The 16,061-nt window shown below is 40.1% G+C and overlaps 1 protein-coding gene across 4 annotated transcripts in view; it reads right to left on the bottom strand.

The window, feature by feature from the left end:
• Positions 1 to 16,061, bottom strand: part of LOC137431840 (diacylglycerol kinase beta) — a 199,824-nt gene that overhangs the window by 70,083 nt on the left and 113,680 nt on the right. For all 4 annotated transcript variants that reach the window (XM_078782564.1, XM_078782565.1, XM_078782563.1 and 1 more), the window contains 5 exons: positions 11,125 to 11,198; positions 10,819 to 10,893; positions 10,424 to 10,509; positions 8,909 to 8,998; positions 6,617 to 6,777 (listed from right to left, as the gene is read on the bottom strand). In XM_078782564.1, the coding sequence (XP_078638690.1) occupies positions 6,617 to 6,777; positions 8,909 to 8,998; positions 10,424 to 10,509; positions 10,819 to 10,893; positions 11,125 to 11,198 (486 nt within the window). The remainder of the gene's footprint in view (positions 1 to 6,616; positions 6,778 to 8,908; positions 8,999 to 10,423; positions 10,510 to 10,818; positions 10,894 to 11,124; positions 11,199 to 16,061) is intronic.

Genomic DNA, 16,061 nt, shown 5'->3' with positions numbered 1-16,061 from the left:
TCTTTGAAGGCTTAATTTTGTTTTTCGGTAGCCATAGAGATGATGTGCTTTATTTACCAAAAAGCTCTAATTTGGTCTCATCTGTCCAGGAAGGAATGGCATCCGGCCATAACACATTGCTTCAAAAAGGGGACCAAGGTGCCCGAAAAAGGCCAACCCCCGCTCTGTGGGGAAAATGGCCTCTAAAGGTGGTTCTTGTCCACAGGACATTTTCCCAGAAGAATTTGGGCTTGTTCAGGTGTGTTTTGGCGAACTCCAGTCAGGCTTTCTTATGTCTCTCTCTCAGCAGTGGGGTCCTCCTGGGTCTCCTTCCATAGAACTCCCTTTCAATGAGTTGGCGACAGATGGTGCGAGTTGAAACTGTCGTACCTTGTGTATGAAGGTCAGCTTGAATCTGTTTGGCAGTTAATTGAGGTGCTTTCTCCACCATTCGAACAATCAATCCTTCGATAAAGTTTTCTCTTGCACCCACGTTCAGGGAGGTTAGCTTAAACTTCCTGATAACATTGCGTACGGTGGACACAGGAACATCAAGGTCTCTCGAGATGGAGTCATAGTCTTGAGATTGTCTATGCTTGGCTATAATCCTGTGTCTGACATACTCAGACAATTCTCTGGTTTTGTTTCTTTTCTCCATGCTCATTGCGGTACACACAGTGACACAAAACAGCAGAATGACTCCTTTTCTCTATTCAAACTGGTCGAATGAGTGACTTATATATTGCAGGCACCAGCAAATCACCATAGGTGAGTTCAATTTCAAAGTAAAGGAGAACAAGCGTTACACCTAGGTCCCTCGTCGGGGAAGTGATGTGAGTTGACAAAGTGGAAGACGCAGAAAACATGCTATGATATGATATTTCGCTCACAAGGTTCAGACATACATGGAGGCGGCCATCTTGGATTTTGACATGGCGACCCAATTTTCAATAGCCTTCTTCCTTATGCCTAGATACACCCACACACCCGACTAGAAGTTGGTACTTCGCTTATTTTTCAAGATATTTCGTTCACAAGGTTCAGATATATATATGGTGGTGGCCATCTTGGATCTTGACGTGGCGACCCAATTTTCAATAGCGTTATTCCTTATGCCTAGATACACCCAGACACCAGATTAGAAGTTGGTAGTTCGCTTATTTTTCAAGATATTTCGCTCACAAGGTTCAGACATATATATGGTGGCGGCCATCTTGGATTTTGACGAGGCGTCCCAATTTTCAATGGGGTTCTTCCTTATGCCTAGGAACACCCACACACCAGATTAGAAGTTGGTACTTCGCTTATTTTTCAAGATATTCCGCTCACAAGGTTCAGACATACATGGCATCAGACATACATGGCGGCGGCCATTTGGATTTTGACGTGGGTTGCACCCACACACCAAATTCGAATGCGGTCCTTCGTTTACACACGCACGCACGCATGTACGCATGCACGCCTGCATGCACGGACGGACGGACGGACGGACGGAGGGGAAAACCATAGTCCCCCTTTCGCTCTGCGGTGCGACGGGGGACAATTACCTGCTTGAAATCTAATTATTTCTAACAACTTCGAAAAGGTGCCAATAATATTGTCCTGGCCATTTTAGGATTTCTGTGTGGAATAAGCTAAGATTTAGCAATCCTTTCAGCTTATTTTGTTTTGTTCCACTGGATTTCCGTGTGGAATAAGCTAAGATTTAGCAATCCTTTCGGCTTATTTTGTTTCGTCCACTGCAAACAAAAGAAATACATATGTGGATACCAAAAGATTTTTTATTTCAACAATTTTCTGGAAGAAATGGTGCATTATTTGAAAAACGTGCAGGGGTGCCATTATTTTTGGCCAAGATTGTATAATTTATCATTGATGCGATTTCCCACGTTAAGATTAAAACATACGTTCATGGTAAAAAAGAAAGAAAGAAGATTTGGCTTGGAAATCCTGTGTATTATCAGAATCCAAAACAATATTTAAGCTTTGACTGGTGTCATTTTTAAAACTGAGGAGCAATTATTGTTTTGCTGATGAATTAGCTAAATAAATAATGACAGAATTAAAAAAAAGGAATGTTAATTCTGAAGAAGTTGATTATATTTGGTCAAACGACTTAATTGACTTAAAATAATAGGGGATACAAGTATACTCCAACAGTTATTACATTGAACAGCACTTGTAATGAAGGGAACACTATAATGTTGTTGTAATTGATCAATTTGATCCTACTTTGAAAGAGAGACATAATTTGCTAAATTGGGAAATCAGAAATGAGTTTCTATTGTTCAATGTATCATATATAATTACAGTAATATAGTTCATTCCTCAACAAAAGCAAAACCTCAGAAACTGTCTTATTTAGAATATGAAACAGAAATGAACTTGAGAAAACTTAAATTCAAAGTTGGTGATATTGTTAGAATTTACAGATGGAAATCACATTGATTTATATGTTATACAGTACAAAGAGAAGAGGTTATACAAAGAGATGGTAAAACGAGCTTTTATATTGATATTTTAGACACAGTTTCCTGAACTTGTGAATTATATGATTTGAATGGAGAATAAATTTTAGATTCACATTATGAATTTATTTTGCAGTAAACAAAATTAATTTAAATCAACCAAAAAAGATAGAGCAAATCGATATTTTAGAATGACTTGATAAAGACTATCAATAAAGATTTATTAATTTATGGGAATAATAAACAAATTGCGAAAATGGACAACGTGCATCTCATTGTGCAACAAGGAGAGTGATACTGAAGATGCTCTTTAATGCATCTTATTGTTGTCTCAGGACAAAAAAATGTTAATTACCTCCGCCACCAAAGGTGGATGGAGGTTATGTTTTCACCCCTGTCTGTCTGTCTGTTTGTCAGTTTGTTTGTGAACAACATATCTCAAAAGGTTGTGGACGAATTTGGGCGAAATTTGGCAGAGATGTTGCGTATGTGACAACGACGAAATTATTAGATTTTGGTGACGATCCGGATTCGGATCCGACTACTAGAAATTTTTAAGTGATTCTTCACCATTGGGAGATAGGGCCCAAAACGATACATAGCAGGATATCTGAAAAAGTTGTGGACGGATGATTTTGATGCAATGTGATTCTGTATTGTGATTTTCTGGTCGACTCTGGGATATAAAATGTAAACTGTTCACCTGGCGGAGATATGCTCTCTACTGAGTGCCGTTCTAGTTATTGATGTCTTGGTTGATTGATAATAATAATAATAATAATAATACATTTATTTTATATAGCGCTTTTCAAGAAGCCCAAAGACGCTTGATGAAGTCAGAAACTGGCAATTGTTAGTAAAGTGTCTCAGAAATTGGTAATTAATGGTAAAAGCATCTTAAAGACTGGGAATTCCTGGGAAGAGTATCTCAAGATGAATGTCTCAGAAACTTGGAATTAAAATACAAGAGCAGCAGAACCAAACATCATCATACTACTGAGTTTAATGTTTGGTTTGACATGAAATCAAACAAATCCCACCTTACTCAGCCTTTTTTTTTTTGGTCCTAATATCCTGGTTCTACAATTGAGAATATTTTTCCCAGAAATCATAATATTTAACCTGTGAAAAAAATAATTTGAGATGGTCGCATTTTTTTTTTTTCATTCATCCCTTATATGTTGCATTTCAGCCTGGTGTTGGCTTAGCGGTTAGGGTGTGGCTTGGGATCCTAGGATCCAGGGTTCAAATCCCGGTCGATCGCTGAATATGTTGCATTTAAGCCTGGTGTTGGCTTAGCGGTTAGGGTGCGGCTTGGGATCCTAGGATCCAGGGTTCAAATCCCGGTCGATCGCTGAATTAACACCAGGGTGGTTGACTCAGCCTGTCATCCTTCCGAGGTCGGCAAATTGAGTACCAGTTCACTGGTAATTCCCTGTGTGTCGCACGAGGAGATTAACAGGGTTGGTGGCAGGATGGGTATGAGGCCGTAAAAACATTGCTTCAAAAAAAGGGGACCACGGTGCCCGAAAAAGGCCAACCCCTGCTCTGTGGGGAAAAATGGCCTCCAAAGATGGTTCCTTATATGTTGCATTTATAAACGACTAGATTCCCATTTAGATTTTCAAGGTCTTTTTACAAGCTTCATGCAAACCAAGTTTCTGTCCTACATACAGTCACATGAAAAAGTAAGTACACCCCATGTAAAGTTTTGACTTTTTCAACATATTTCAACACACAGCTATTTGATCTTCATTTCAACAATATTGATAGATAAAGGTGATATAATATAACAAATATCATGAAACATTTACATTTTGTAGTCCATTGTATAATTTAAATAAACATAAATGCAAATTTCGCATTTGGAAAAAGTAAGTACACCCCATGAAATGTTTTTTTATCTTTTTAACATATGTGGATATATCAATATTTGATGTTCATTTAAACAGTATATACAGATAAAGGTGATCTAATTGAACAAAAAACAATGAGAAATTGACTTTGCAATAATTTATTCAACAAAAAATTGTTGCACAGCATGCACAATTGCATGCACAGCTCGTTTCAAATCCCCCCACAACATCTCGATGGGATTTCGATCCGGGCTTTGACTTGGACATTCCAGAACCCTCCATTTCTTTCTTTTCAGCCATTCCTTGGTGGATTTACTGGTATGTTTAGGGTCATTGTCATGTTGCAAGGTCCACCTTCGGTTGAGCTTCAACTTTCCGACAGATGGCCTCACAATATCCTCAAGCACCCTCTGGTACAATGAAGAATTCATCGTGGATTCTATGATGGTGAGCTGCCCAGGCCCTGATGCAGCAAAGCTGCCCCAAACCATAATATTTCCAGCACCATGCTTTACAGTTGGTATCAGGTTCTTCTGGTCAAATGCTGTCTTTGATTTTCGCCAAACATGTCTTCTGGTACTGTGGCCAAATAGCTCTACCTTTGACTCATCTGTCCAGAGCACATTGTTCCAGAAGTGCTGGTCTTTGCCGAGGTGTTCATTGGGAAACTTTAGTGTTGCCCTGATGTTCTTTCTGGACAGCAAAGGTTTCCTCCTGGCACACCTCCCATGTAGATCAAATTTGTGCAGCCTCTTTCTAATGGTAGACTCATGCACTTTGACATCAACAGTGGCAAGAGCTACCTGTAGGTCCTGTGATGACATTCTGGGGTTCTTTGAGACTTCTTTCAGCATCTTGCGGTCTGCTCTCGGGCTGAACATGCCGGGGCGGCCTGGCCTGAACAAGTTGGCAGTTGTTTGGAATCTTCTCCACTTGTAGATGATCTTCCGGACAGTCAAATGATTGATTTCAAATTGTTTGGAGATCTTTTTAAATCCCTTCCCAGACTCGTAGGCATCTATAACCTTCTTTCTGAAGGCCTCAGGGAGCTCTTTTGATCTAGGCATGGTGACGCCGCACACTTCAACAACAAAGAGCAAACCAAACTAAATGTCTGAGGTTTAAATAAGACAGGTTCCTCCAAGATCCTCTCTAACGATGTTCTAATCATTTGCACCTGAGCTGGTGCACCTGATTCTAATTATAGGTATTTGAAGTTGTGATAAATGTGGGGGTGTACTTACTTTTTCCACATGCGAAATTTGCATTTATGTTTATCTAAATTATACAATGGACTACAAAATGTAAATGTTTCATGATATTTGTTATATTATATCACCTTTATCTATCAATATTGTTGAAATGAAGATCAAATAGCTGTATGTTGAAATATGTTGAAAAAGTCAAAACTTTACATGGGGTGTACTTACTTTTTCACGTGACTGTATTAATGTATTATGCCATTGCATCAGAAACAGCGGTCTTAGAATGGTATTATATTTTATTTTAAAAACTTGTAAAAAGGAACATTGTCATTGCACCATAAAGCCCTTTTGCACCATAAATCTTGTGCTTGCCATTGCTTGTCATTGCACCATAAATCCCATAATTGTCATTGCACATAAATATCCCTTTATGGATGGCGGTCCATGGTGTTGCCATGTGGACGTCTCTCAAATGGAAGCTTCTTCTTAAGAAACTGCTGCTTTTGAATTGATAGTCGAGTTTTTTTTAATGTTCAAAAGAAAATTATACTGGATCATGCATGTGCCATGTACAAACCTGAGCGCAACGAAACATTTGCAGGTAGTGCTAATTATAGGCCTACAGGCAAGTACAAGAAGGAAATATGGCTCGGGATTGGCACAGAGTGGCCTACCTTTTTCAAAATATACTACAGCATATTTAATGTCTAAGAGAAAAGGCCTGCAGATGGAGAAGCTCACTTAAAGTCCCTTCCAAATGATGCCATGCTCTTTAAGACAATTCCAAACCTATGAAGTGATGTTCCCTCATAGGTGAGATGTTTGGTGAAGAAATGCATTAATTAATGAATTCATATTAGTTTAAAAAAACTTCAAACATATGGTGTAGTTAGTAAAAAAAACTTCAAGCACATGGTATAATGATTAAGAGTGCAAGTATGGCAGATGGATAAAACTCTGTTTTCTCAATCTTCCACAAGTCACAATATCGTATACAAAAACAACTGACATAATGGATGTGCATGCACTAATAAATTGGCCAAACATTGTGTGTTTATAAATACACTCCTTACAAGTACAATGGTATGATGTGATTCATTTGTCTTACCACGCCAATGGAGAAGTAGTTGTTGATAATAGAATATGGAACGGGATCTCCTTTGTCATCTGGGTTGTTTGGAATAACCGCAATACTCCAGCGATCAAGCTTGATCATGACGCTGTTTTCGATGTCCTTAAGAACTTTGGTTAATTTCTCTCCTTCATAACCTGCACCCAAGCACCAGCTGCAATCAAAAACAAGATGCAGACTGTCCTTGGCCAATAAAATATTCTGGGCTGCACTTGTGCAAAATATTCTCAACATCGATATCTAATATATAAAGCTCATTCTATCCACTGACTCACTGAATGACCGACTGATATTAATGTTCGGTACATTCTGGTTGGCGAGGAAAGCTGAAATTTGGCATGCTGGCTGACATCAAAGCTAACATGTCGGGAAAAAAAATCACACAACCGTATCCGTAAATCGAAATTTACGTAAAAAAACAAATCGTAAATATGTCCATAAAACCCCCCAAAAAACCTCAATCAATATCTAGCATTTGAAAATTGTAATCTCTGCAACTGTAAAATAAACATGACAATAAAGTCCGTAAATTAAAAAAGAAAAAGCATCCGGAAATGAAAATTTACGTTAAAAACCATGTGTCCATAAAAATTAAAAAAACTCAATAAATATCTAGCATTTGAAAATTGTAATTTCTATAACTGTAAACTGTGAAATACAAACAATGAAAACTTAAAACAAGACCGAAAGTCTAACAGCGGCGTAGCCGGGCTTGGAAAATATTTAAAATCACAAACACACATGATTAGCTTTTTTAACAGTCTATAATGCTGCTTATAACATTAAACAAAGAAATTTGGAGGAATCCCGACATCTGTGAGGTAAGTTTACTTACAGAACTGAGGGAAGATCTACTGTAATCTAGATTATACCCAAAAGGGTTGGAGGTGTGCTGATTTAACAAGCAGCTAGCTAGCGCTTGCCAAGCCAGCTGTTCCCTAACGGTTTTGAATGGAGTGCTTGCTCGAATGTTTAAACCACTTGTTGATCTCTCCACAAGAAACTTGGTAAATGACCACACACCCAATGTTCTTGAGACCTGATCATATATAGACTGTAATTTATACACCCCAAAGAGGAATGACCTTTCCTGCCGCCCTCGAAGTGAGCGGGTGTTTACGCCGTAATGACATCATATACGTAATGACGTAGCATGACGGCCAGACGCAAAACTTCCGCTACTTTAATATATATAAGATATATATATATATTTAACCTCCAGTAACGTTGCAGTCACTACAAAAGGGATTAGTGTTACGATTAGATTTACTATAATAATAACGTTACGTTATTATTACGAAAATTGTATTATTTTTTTAAAAACCGAGGTGAATTCCTTACTTCCACTTTCACACCACTTCAATCCATCAACTTTCCATTCACGACATTGGGATTAAAGTGTTATGGTTATATTTACTATAATATTATTATGATTACGAAAACGATATTACTGAAACAATATCACTGCATTAAGACACCTGGGCTTAATTTGTCCAAAGCGGAAGGTGAGTCATAACGCCTAAGGCCTATACATACCGTATTGTTTGAAGAGACGTAACAACGATGCTTTCGATATTTGATGGTCATTTTAACAATCGGTTAGTTTGTGTTTCACACTGAATGAAAAAGGTAAAGGTAGAGCATGGTGATTGTGATATATGACAGGTTCGACGATATGTTCAGCATGAATGGCATATAAATCAAAATGGTGGAGTGTGGAGAGTCAGCCACCGCACCGCCGTAATGACATCAGACGTAATCACATCACCCTGTCATGTGACCAGATTCTCAGCTCTGATTGGTATATGTTTGAGGGGACATATATACATACGGACAAACACAGTTCTAGACAGCTCTGCCCGATGGGCTACGCAGTAAAAAATAATGCTTCTCTGGCTGACGGAGCATGTCCTTGGCAGGGAGAGAGGTGGACCTTGGCCCTCCCACGTTGGTGAATTATTTGTCGGAAATCAAACCAATTGCATGCAAGTACTTATATTCTGTATACAGAATGGAAATTAATATACAATGGGCCTACAATTGCCATGGGACTACTTTGAGTGCAAGTAGTCGCAGCATGATCCTGTATGACGTCAAACAAGGAAATGAGGCCATTTGGCCCATCATTGCATTCATGGTGCATTCCCTGGTTAGTTTTTGCTAAAGCTTTAAACAAACATAAATCTTCTTTCAAAATGTTCTGCTGACATCTAAATAACCCGATCTTCATCTGGTGACACAACTTGTTTTAAGATAAGAAGATCTTACCCCCTCCCCACTGCAGACAGCGTGCAAGGTCGTTTCCAGTCCCAAGTGGCAGAATTGCAACAGGAGGCTGCCTGGATAGGCCAGCCTTATCTGTGTGAGACAAGTTTGATAAGTATGACACAACTTCCCTTCCTTATTTGAAGTTACCAGATGGATTATGATCAATGAGTAGTGACGTGATAATCAAAATGAATGCAACTAACAGCTATCCCATATGCAATACTTTAGAAGCATGATGGTGCCGACAACATTACAAAAACAAAATGAGGAAATAAAATAAATAAATAAAATAACAACTTGTTTTCTCCATCTCAAAGGCAAACCCAACTGATGGGAAACTAAAATCTCTCCACATAGCTGGTATGTGGTGTGCATCAGTTCTTTAACAAGCTAAAGCCCAAAATAAGGCTCACCTAAATTCTAACCTCTCAAAGTCGTTCGATCACCTCCAAAGCTTGTTGGTAAGCAGGTGACCACGTTTATGTCTGCTATACATTCCCCTTTTTACCATCACGATGAAAAGACAAGGCCATGTTGGACTATGCTCGGGATAAAAAAGATGAATATCTTAACATTGTCTACGAAATAGGCCAGAGTCCCCAAACCCACCCAGACCCGACCAACTTATTCTCCCCCATACGTAAATGTTGACTGAAGCATGTGGAATTGTCTCCCACTCAGGTTGACCTTGGAAATATTTCAACCTGGATCTGTGACGTCATTGTTGTCATTTGTTGTACTATTATGAATTCTGCACCTTATAACAAATTGTATAACCTGTACTTCATTGGTGATGACTTACAATATTCTTTACTCCCATGTTTCGAAGTTGTGAATCATCTCATATTATCATCCAGTGTAATTGACAAACATTGGGAGTAGAAAGTAATAGTTTGATACCATCTATGTACATCCAAATCTGACTGAAGAGTTCGTCAATTACACCTAATAATATTCAGTCCATAACTTTTGAAATGCAGTGAAAATTACTTGTCATCTGAAATCTAATATTATCTTAATCTAACACACACATAAACGCACACCTGCCTTGCACATAAACGCACACCTGACACGCACACCCAGGGCCAAAGTGGGAGCCAGATGGCAGGTGAGAGAATGAGTGCAGGCCAGAGTTGGGGAGAACCAGTGACTAGAGGCAGAGAGGTGATCAGACGGAACACCAGCGGGTCAAACACAGACATAGCAAGCTGATCAAAGAGAGCCAAAGTGTCAGAGACAGACAGAGTACTTCCTATTGGGGCGGGGCTATTCCACCTCTCCCGTGCTCTGATGCAAATCTCCACCTCTTGAGGCCAACTAATGAAGGCCTAAAGGAGTCTACAACCACAGGGGACCCAATAATCATGGCCCCAAGAGTTCTACTAATAAAAGTCCTGGAGGCCTCATTATTCCCTACCCTAAGGCCTCCCCAGAAGTCTTCACCTTGCTATGCCCATCTATCTCAGTCTGAGGCCCTCAAGAATCAGTGCCCCGAGGAAGATCTGTAATCGGTACCTATGCAATCGAGAATCCAGCCCACAGTACCATCTCCTCCACAAGCCAGCACCCGGCAGTTGGGTACGTCACGAAAGAAATTTAAGCTGCAGCGAGGAAGGAATAACATCAAGAAAACACATGTGCTGGGCTGAGTAGGAAATGCATTTATTTCTGGCATTTGGTATTTTTCTTTTTCAGAACTACACAAGCACATCAATGTTCAAACATCTGTTTTCACTTCAGTGAAGGAATACAGCAAATATTTTATTTTTCCAAATGACCGCTTCCAACGTATTGCTGCTGTATTTATGTAGGAAAAACAAAAAAAAGCAGAAATAATTTGACGGTACATAAAATGTAGGAATAATAAATGGATACTTAAAGGAATAAGAAGAGGGTAACATGCGGCATACCCTGGCATAGGGCCTCCTTTTGAAAGATTGTAGACCTGGCGTGGATTCAGTAGGTATTGGAACTTCCGAAATATCCTGAAAAGAATAATTATGCTGGATTCAAGAGCACTGATACTTTTTCAACAAACTCTGGATACTTTGTGAATTGCTGGAAAATTAATTCACAGCAAGCTGAGCAATTAATTGATGGCAATCACCAATATATTTTTAGAAACAGGAAGTGCAGGCAATGTAGCAGTGCAAATGTGTGCGACTTGACGTAAGGAACAAAAATAAAAGAGAGGTTCCAAAAATTGAGGTCTGTACCTTTCACCTTGCTTCCCTCCACTCTTTGGATTTACAAAAACTAGCAATGGATGCATCCCAGGCACAGCAGTTATCTTTAGGAAGGGGTGGGGAGGATAGAATAATTAGAGAAGTAAAAACAGGTTCTGCAACATAAAATGTGTGGGATAAATGCATGAGATTTTAAAATGTGATGCGCACCAAACAAACACCTTCAAACAACATCATCACAGTGGCCTAAAGTTGTATTTTACATTACTTTATTCAAACAATCTCAAATGTTTTTCTCAAAGCGAGGTTTCCTTTATTAGTGGATCAAACTTTATTATTAAGAGGATTTTCCAATTTTGTTAAACCAGAAACATCCGCTCCTTACGGGAGTGGCCAGGGCAGGAGGGGCGAGGAGGGCTCAATACCTCATGGGTGTCGGGTTTCCTCAAAATAGTTTTCAGTCTAGTGTTAAAACAACAGTAGCGACTGTTTAAAAGGGTAATCTTATGTCTTTCAATCCTGACAAATCTCACACTCTTACAATGTCTCTCCGAAAGGACCGACTGGAAAACCCTCCCATCTACTTTCTCAACAATCCTCTCCAAGAAGTTCTGTCACTCAAGCTTTTGGGTCTCACTATCTGCCATGATCTTTCTTGGGAAAACCACATTTCCAAGCTGGCCTCCAAAGCCAGTCGCCGACTGGGCATCCTCCGTCGTGCGAAGTCCTTCCTTGGCACACCTGAGCTCCTCACCACATACAAGGCTTTCATCCGCAGCTCAATGGAATACTGTTCCCCCCTCTGGGCTGGTGCTCCTGCCTCACACCTAGCTCGGCTTCACGTTGTTGAGGCCAAAGCTTTCAGAATCATTGGAATCTCCTGCGATGAAGTCAACTCCGAGGGCCTTTCACTCACTCACCGCAGGCAGGTTGGTGGTCTTTCTGTCTTCTACCGACTCCTCTCCGGCCTTGCTCCCCCAGCTCTCTCTGTGCTCTGTCCCCCCAATATTCCTTCAGGTCGCACAAGATCTGCCTGCAACCCTCTTATGGTTAAACTGCCAAAATCTCGGCTCTCTGCTCACCTTCACTCTTTCATTCCCCTTTTCTCCCGCCTCTGGAACAAACTCCCCCACTCCCTTCAATCCCTCTCTTCCCTCCAGGTTTTTAATACAGCTGTTCACCACCATCTCTTATCTTCCCCCATCCAAAACCTTGATCTTTTCTACCCCCGGTAATTCACCCCAGAGTCCTTGCAGTGTTCATATGTTTTATACCTCTCCCACCTCCCCCCAAGTCCTCCCGATGTCCCTGCTCTCAAATGTTGTGTTTGTGTCCTTCCCCCTCTCTTCCCATCTTGTCTGCCGCTCCCCTTGTTTTTTGTGTTTTGTGTGTCGGTTTGACTTTTTCTGTGATTAATGTTAGCTCTTTCACGAGCCTCGATCTTGTATACAAAAAAAAAAAAAAAAAAATGTTGGATGGAATTTACTGAATAGTTTGTGGGTATAATAATTTTAACTTCCAGTATGTGTGCCCCATGAAACTCCATGGTAAGCTATTTATACACCTCAACACAGATTTCACCCAAGGGGGAAAAGCCTCTTGAGAAGGGGGGCAAATGTGGTCGCTACAACCTCCGTCATATGACTCTTTGTCCCCGTGGCAACTTTGGTTGAAATTGGATAATAACGACTGAATGTATCACGGTCAGACAGACGCCAAATTGCATATTTTAGTATGATTGTTTAGCCATATTAAAAAAGTATGTGTGTATATGTATACGTATATATATATATACAGTATATATACGTATATTTATCTAGTTGCATCAAGTTATGGCCGAATTCTGGTGTCATTCATGATTAGATTCCTCCAAACATCCTGATCCTGCCATGCTTTCTGAAGCTCTGGCAGAGACAGCTTGTTTGCAGCCTTCACCCCATTCATCCAGCACATACATAGTCTGTCTCTTCCTCTTCATCTCACAACCATACCCAGCATGTTGACTTCTCAAGACTTTTATTTTCTGTATGAATGATGTGTCCGAAGCATGATAGTTTCTGTTTTAGCATCAATGCTTTCAATGTAGATGGTAGTCTAATTTCTTCAAGCACTGATTTTGTTTGTTACCTTCACCACCGAGGGGTGTTTTTGTTACCTTCACCACCGAAACTATATTTTCACCCATGTTTGTCTGTCTGTCTGGGAGCAGGACATCTCAAAAAGTTATGGACAAATTCGACAAAACTTTGTGGACACGTTGGTGTGTGACAAGGACGAGTCAATTCAATTTTGGAAAAGTTCTAGATCTGGAGCCAGATACCAACATTTTAAAAATGATTCTTCACCAATGAGAGATTGGGCCAAAAATGATATCTGTAGTGTCTTCAGAAAATAACCTGGTGTTGGCTTAGCGGTTAGGGTGCTGGCTTGGGATCCTCGGATTCTGGGTTCAAATCCCAGTCGATCGCTGAATTAATGCCAGGGGGGTTGACTCAGCCTGTCGTCCTTCCGAGGTCGGCAAATTGAGTACCAGTTCACTGGTAATTCCCTGTGTGTCGCAAGAGGCAGGGTTAGCGGCAGGAAGGTCATCCGGCCATAAAACATTGCTTCAAAAAGGGGACCACGGTGTCTGAAAAAGGTCAAAAAGGGGACCACGGTGCCTGAAAAAGGCCAACCCCTGCTCTGCTGGGAAAATGTCCTCTAAAGGTGGTCCAAGTGTCTTCAGAAAGTATTCACACCCCTTGGACTTTTTCACATTTTGTTGTATTACAGCCTGAATTTAAAATGGATTGAATTGAGATTTTTTGTTACGGATCTACACATAATACCCAATAATGTCAGTGGATTTTTTGGGGGGAGAATTTTTACAAGTAATTAAAAATGAAAACCTGAAATGTCTTGAGTCAATAATAAGGATTGAAGCCTTATTCAACCGATATGAAATCATTCCTTTTCTCCAACAGCCTTATCTCAGATCATCAATTTGATTCGGACCTGGGCACTCCACCTTGGACCTGCTGTATCTACTCTCCAAACATTGAATAGAGGCCTTCAATATCAGACATGAGATCACGGCCATATCTCTCGACATCTCTCAAGCATTTGATAGTCTTCACCTGGAGTTGGCTCTCTAAACACTATGCTTATGGCATCCAAGGCCAACTCCACTCCTGGGTTACTGACTTCCTCTGCTCTCGTCCACAACACGTGGCTCTCAATGGGATCCTCTCATCGACTCCTCTCCCTATCAAGGCTGGCATGCAGTGTTATTGGCCCCATTATATTCATACTCTTCATCAACTATCTCTCTGACTCACTGGAAAATCCTCTTTATCCAGTTCCTGATGACTCCTCCTTCTGCTGTGACATCTCTCATTCTTCTGAAAGGCAGGTAGCAGGCTCTTACCTCTCTGCAGACCTTGACAAAATCACAAGCTCGTCAAACACTTGGAATATGTATATTCAATCCAGGAAATTACTCGCACTCTCACTGCGTCTCTCTGAATGGACTGTCTGCAGTGCACACACAGACCACCAGCAACCCCCTTCTGGTGGAACTCCCAAAATCCAGAATTACTGCTCACCTCCACTCATTTGTTCCTCTTTTTCTCCACCTGCAGGATCAGTTTCCACATTCTATTCAATCTTATTCTTCTTTCCAGGTTTTCAGGACAGCTGTTCACCACTATCTCAGGTCATTCCACATCCAAAACCAAAACCACATCCCACATTTTCACACACGCTAAACCACACAACACTACCCCCTATGCTTATGGCATCCAAGGCCAACTTGCTGCTGTATTTGGGCCAAAATGGGTTTGATGATGCGATAAAAATAGTCGAACATATGCATGAAGTTTCACATTGATCTGTTAAGCAGTTCTGGAGAGAATTTTTGACGTTTTTATTTTCAATTCAAAATAGCCACCAAACCCCGTGACCGATGACGTTATTGCTTTAATTGTTCACTCACTTCGGGTCGTAGATCAGATAAATGAAGTTTCAGATTTTTGGGATAAGGATTTCGATTCAACCAATTATGACTGGAATACCAAACTTTGTACAGGTATGTACGAGTGCAAAGATGGACTTATAAGATTTTGGGGCAAAGGAAAAAGGCGCTTTCATTGGAAATCTGTGTTACTGCAGTAACTTATTAATTACTCAAGAGATTTTTAAACATACGTGACACACTCATTGACTGGAATACAAAGATGAGCTGATTCAACTTTAGATTGAACATGTTAAAGGTCAAAGGTCATGCAGCCTTTGAAAATCATTTTGCAGACCAGAACTCGGGTTAGAAGCTCCTTATCTGTCCTGTCCTGTTGTCTCTCTCTTTGTCTCTCCCATAAAATTTTAATGTGACCTTTAATTGAGATCAAATGAAACAGTGGGTTGACATCCAATGTGGGTGGAGGCACAGCCATTGATGCATTTACGTCAAATTGTATTTTCTAGTTCCTTCCGTGCATGTGTTCTCGAGTATATATGCCGATCCAGGTTGCATACATATGTTGCCGGTTCTATAATGATCTATTACTTTCATTGTGATTTATTTCTTCATTGATGATGATGATGTGCAATGTACTCCGGCTTTGGTCATTAATATCTCTCCTTCACCTTGTCTTCTCTTGTATCTCTCTCCCTCGATCTATCTATCTATGTATCTATCTATCATTCAGACTTTCTAAACCACATTTATAAGCACCAACGTATCTACTTCCATTCACCCATTCCCCGCACACCTACCCTTGTTATGTGCAGGTTACTTTATCTTTATCTTTATCTTTCTCTTTTTTTTCTCTCTTTTTCTCTCTCTTTCTCGCTCTTTTTCTCTCTCTTTTTCTCTCTTTCTCTCTCTTTCTCGCTCTTTTTCTCTCTCTTTCTCTCTCTTTTTCTATCTTTCTCTCCCCTTTTTCTCTCTCTTTCTCTCTATTTTTCTCTCTTTTTCTCTCTCTTTCTCT

This window comes from Myxine glutinosa, chromosome 7, assembly GCF_964187855.1.
Source record: "Myxine glutinosa chromosome 7, kmMyxGlut1.1, whole genome shotgun sequence".
Classification (NCBI taxonomy): Eukaryota; Metazoa; Chordata; class Myxini; order Myxiniformes; family Myxinidae; genus Myxine; species Myxine glutinosa.
Note: the sequence above shows the minus strand (reverse complement) of the source record. Positions and strands in the feature narration are given on the sequence as shown.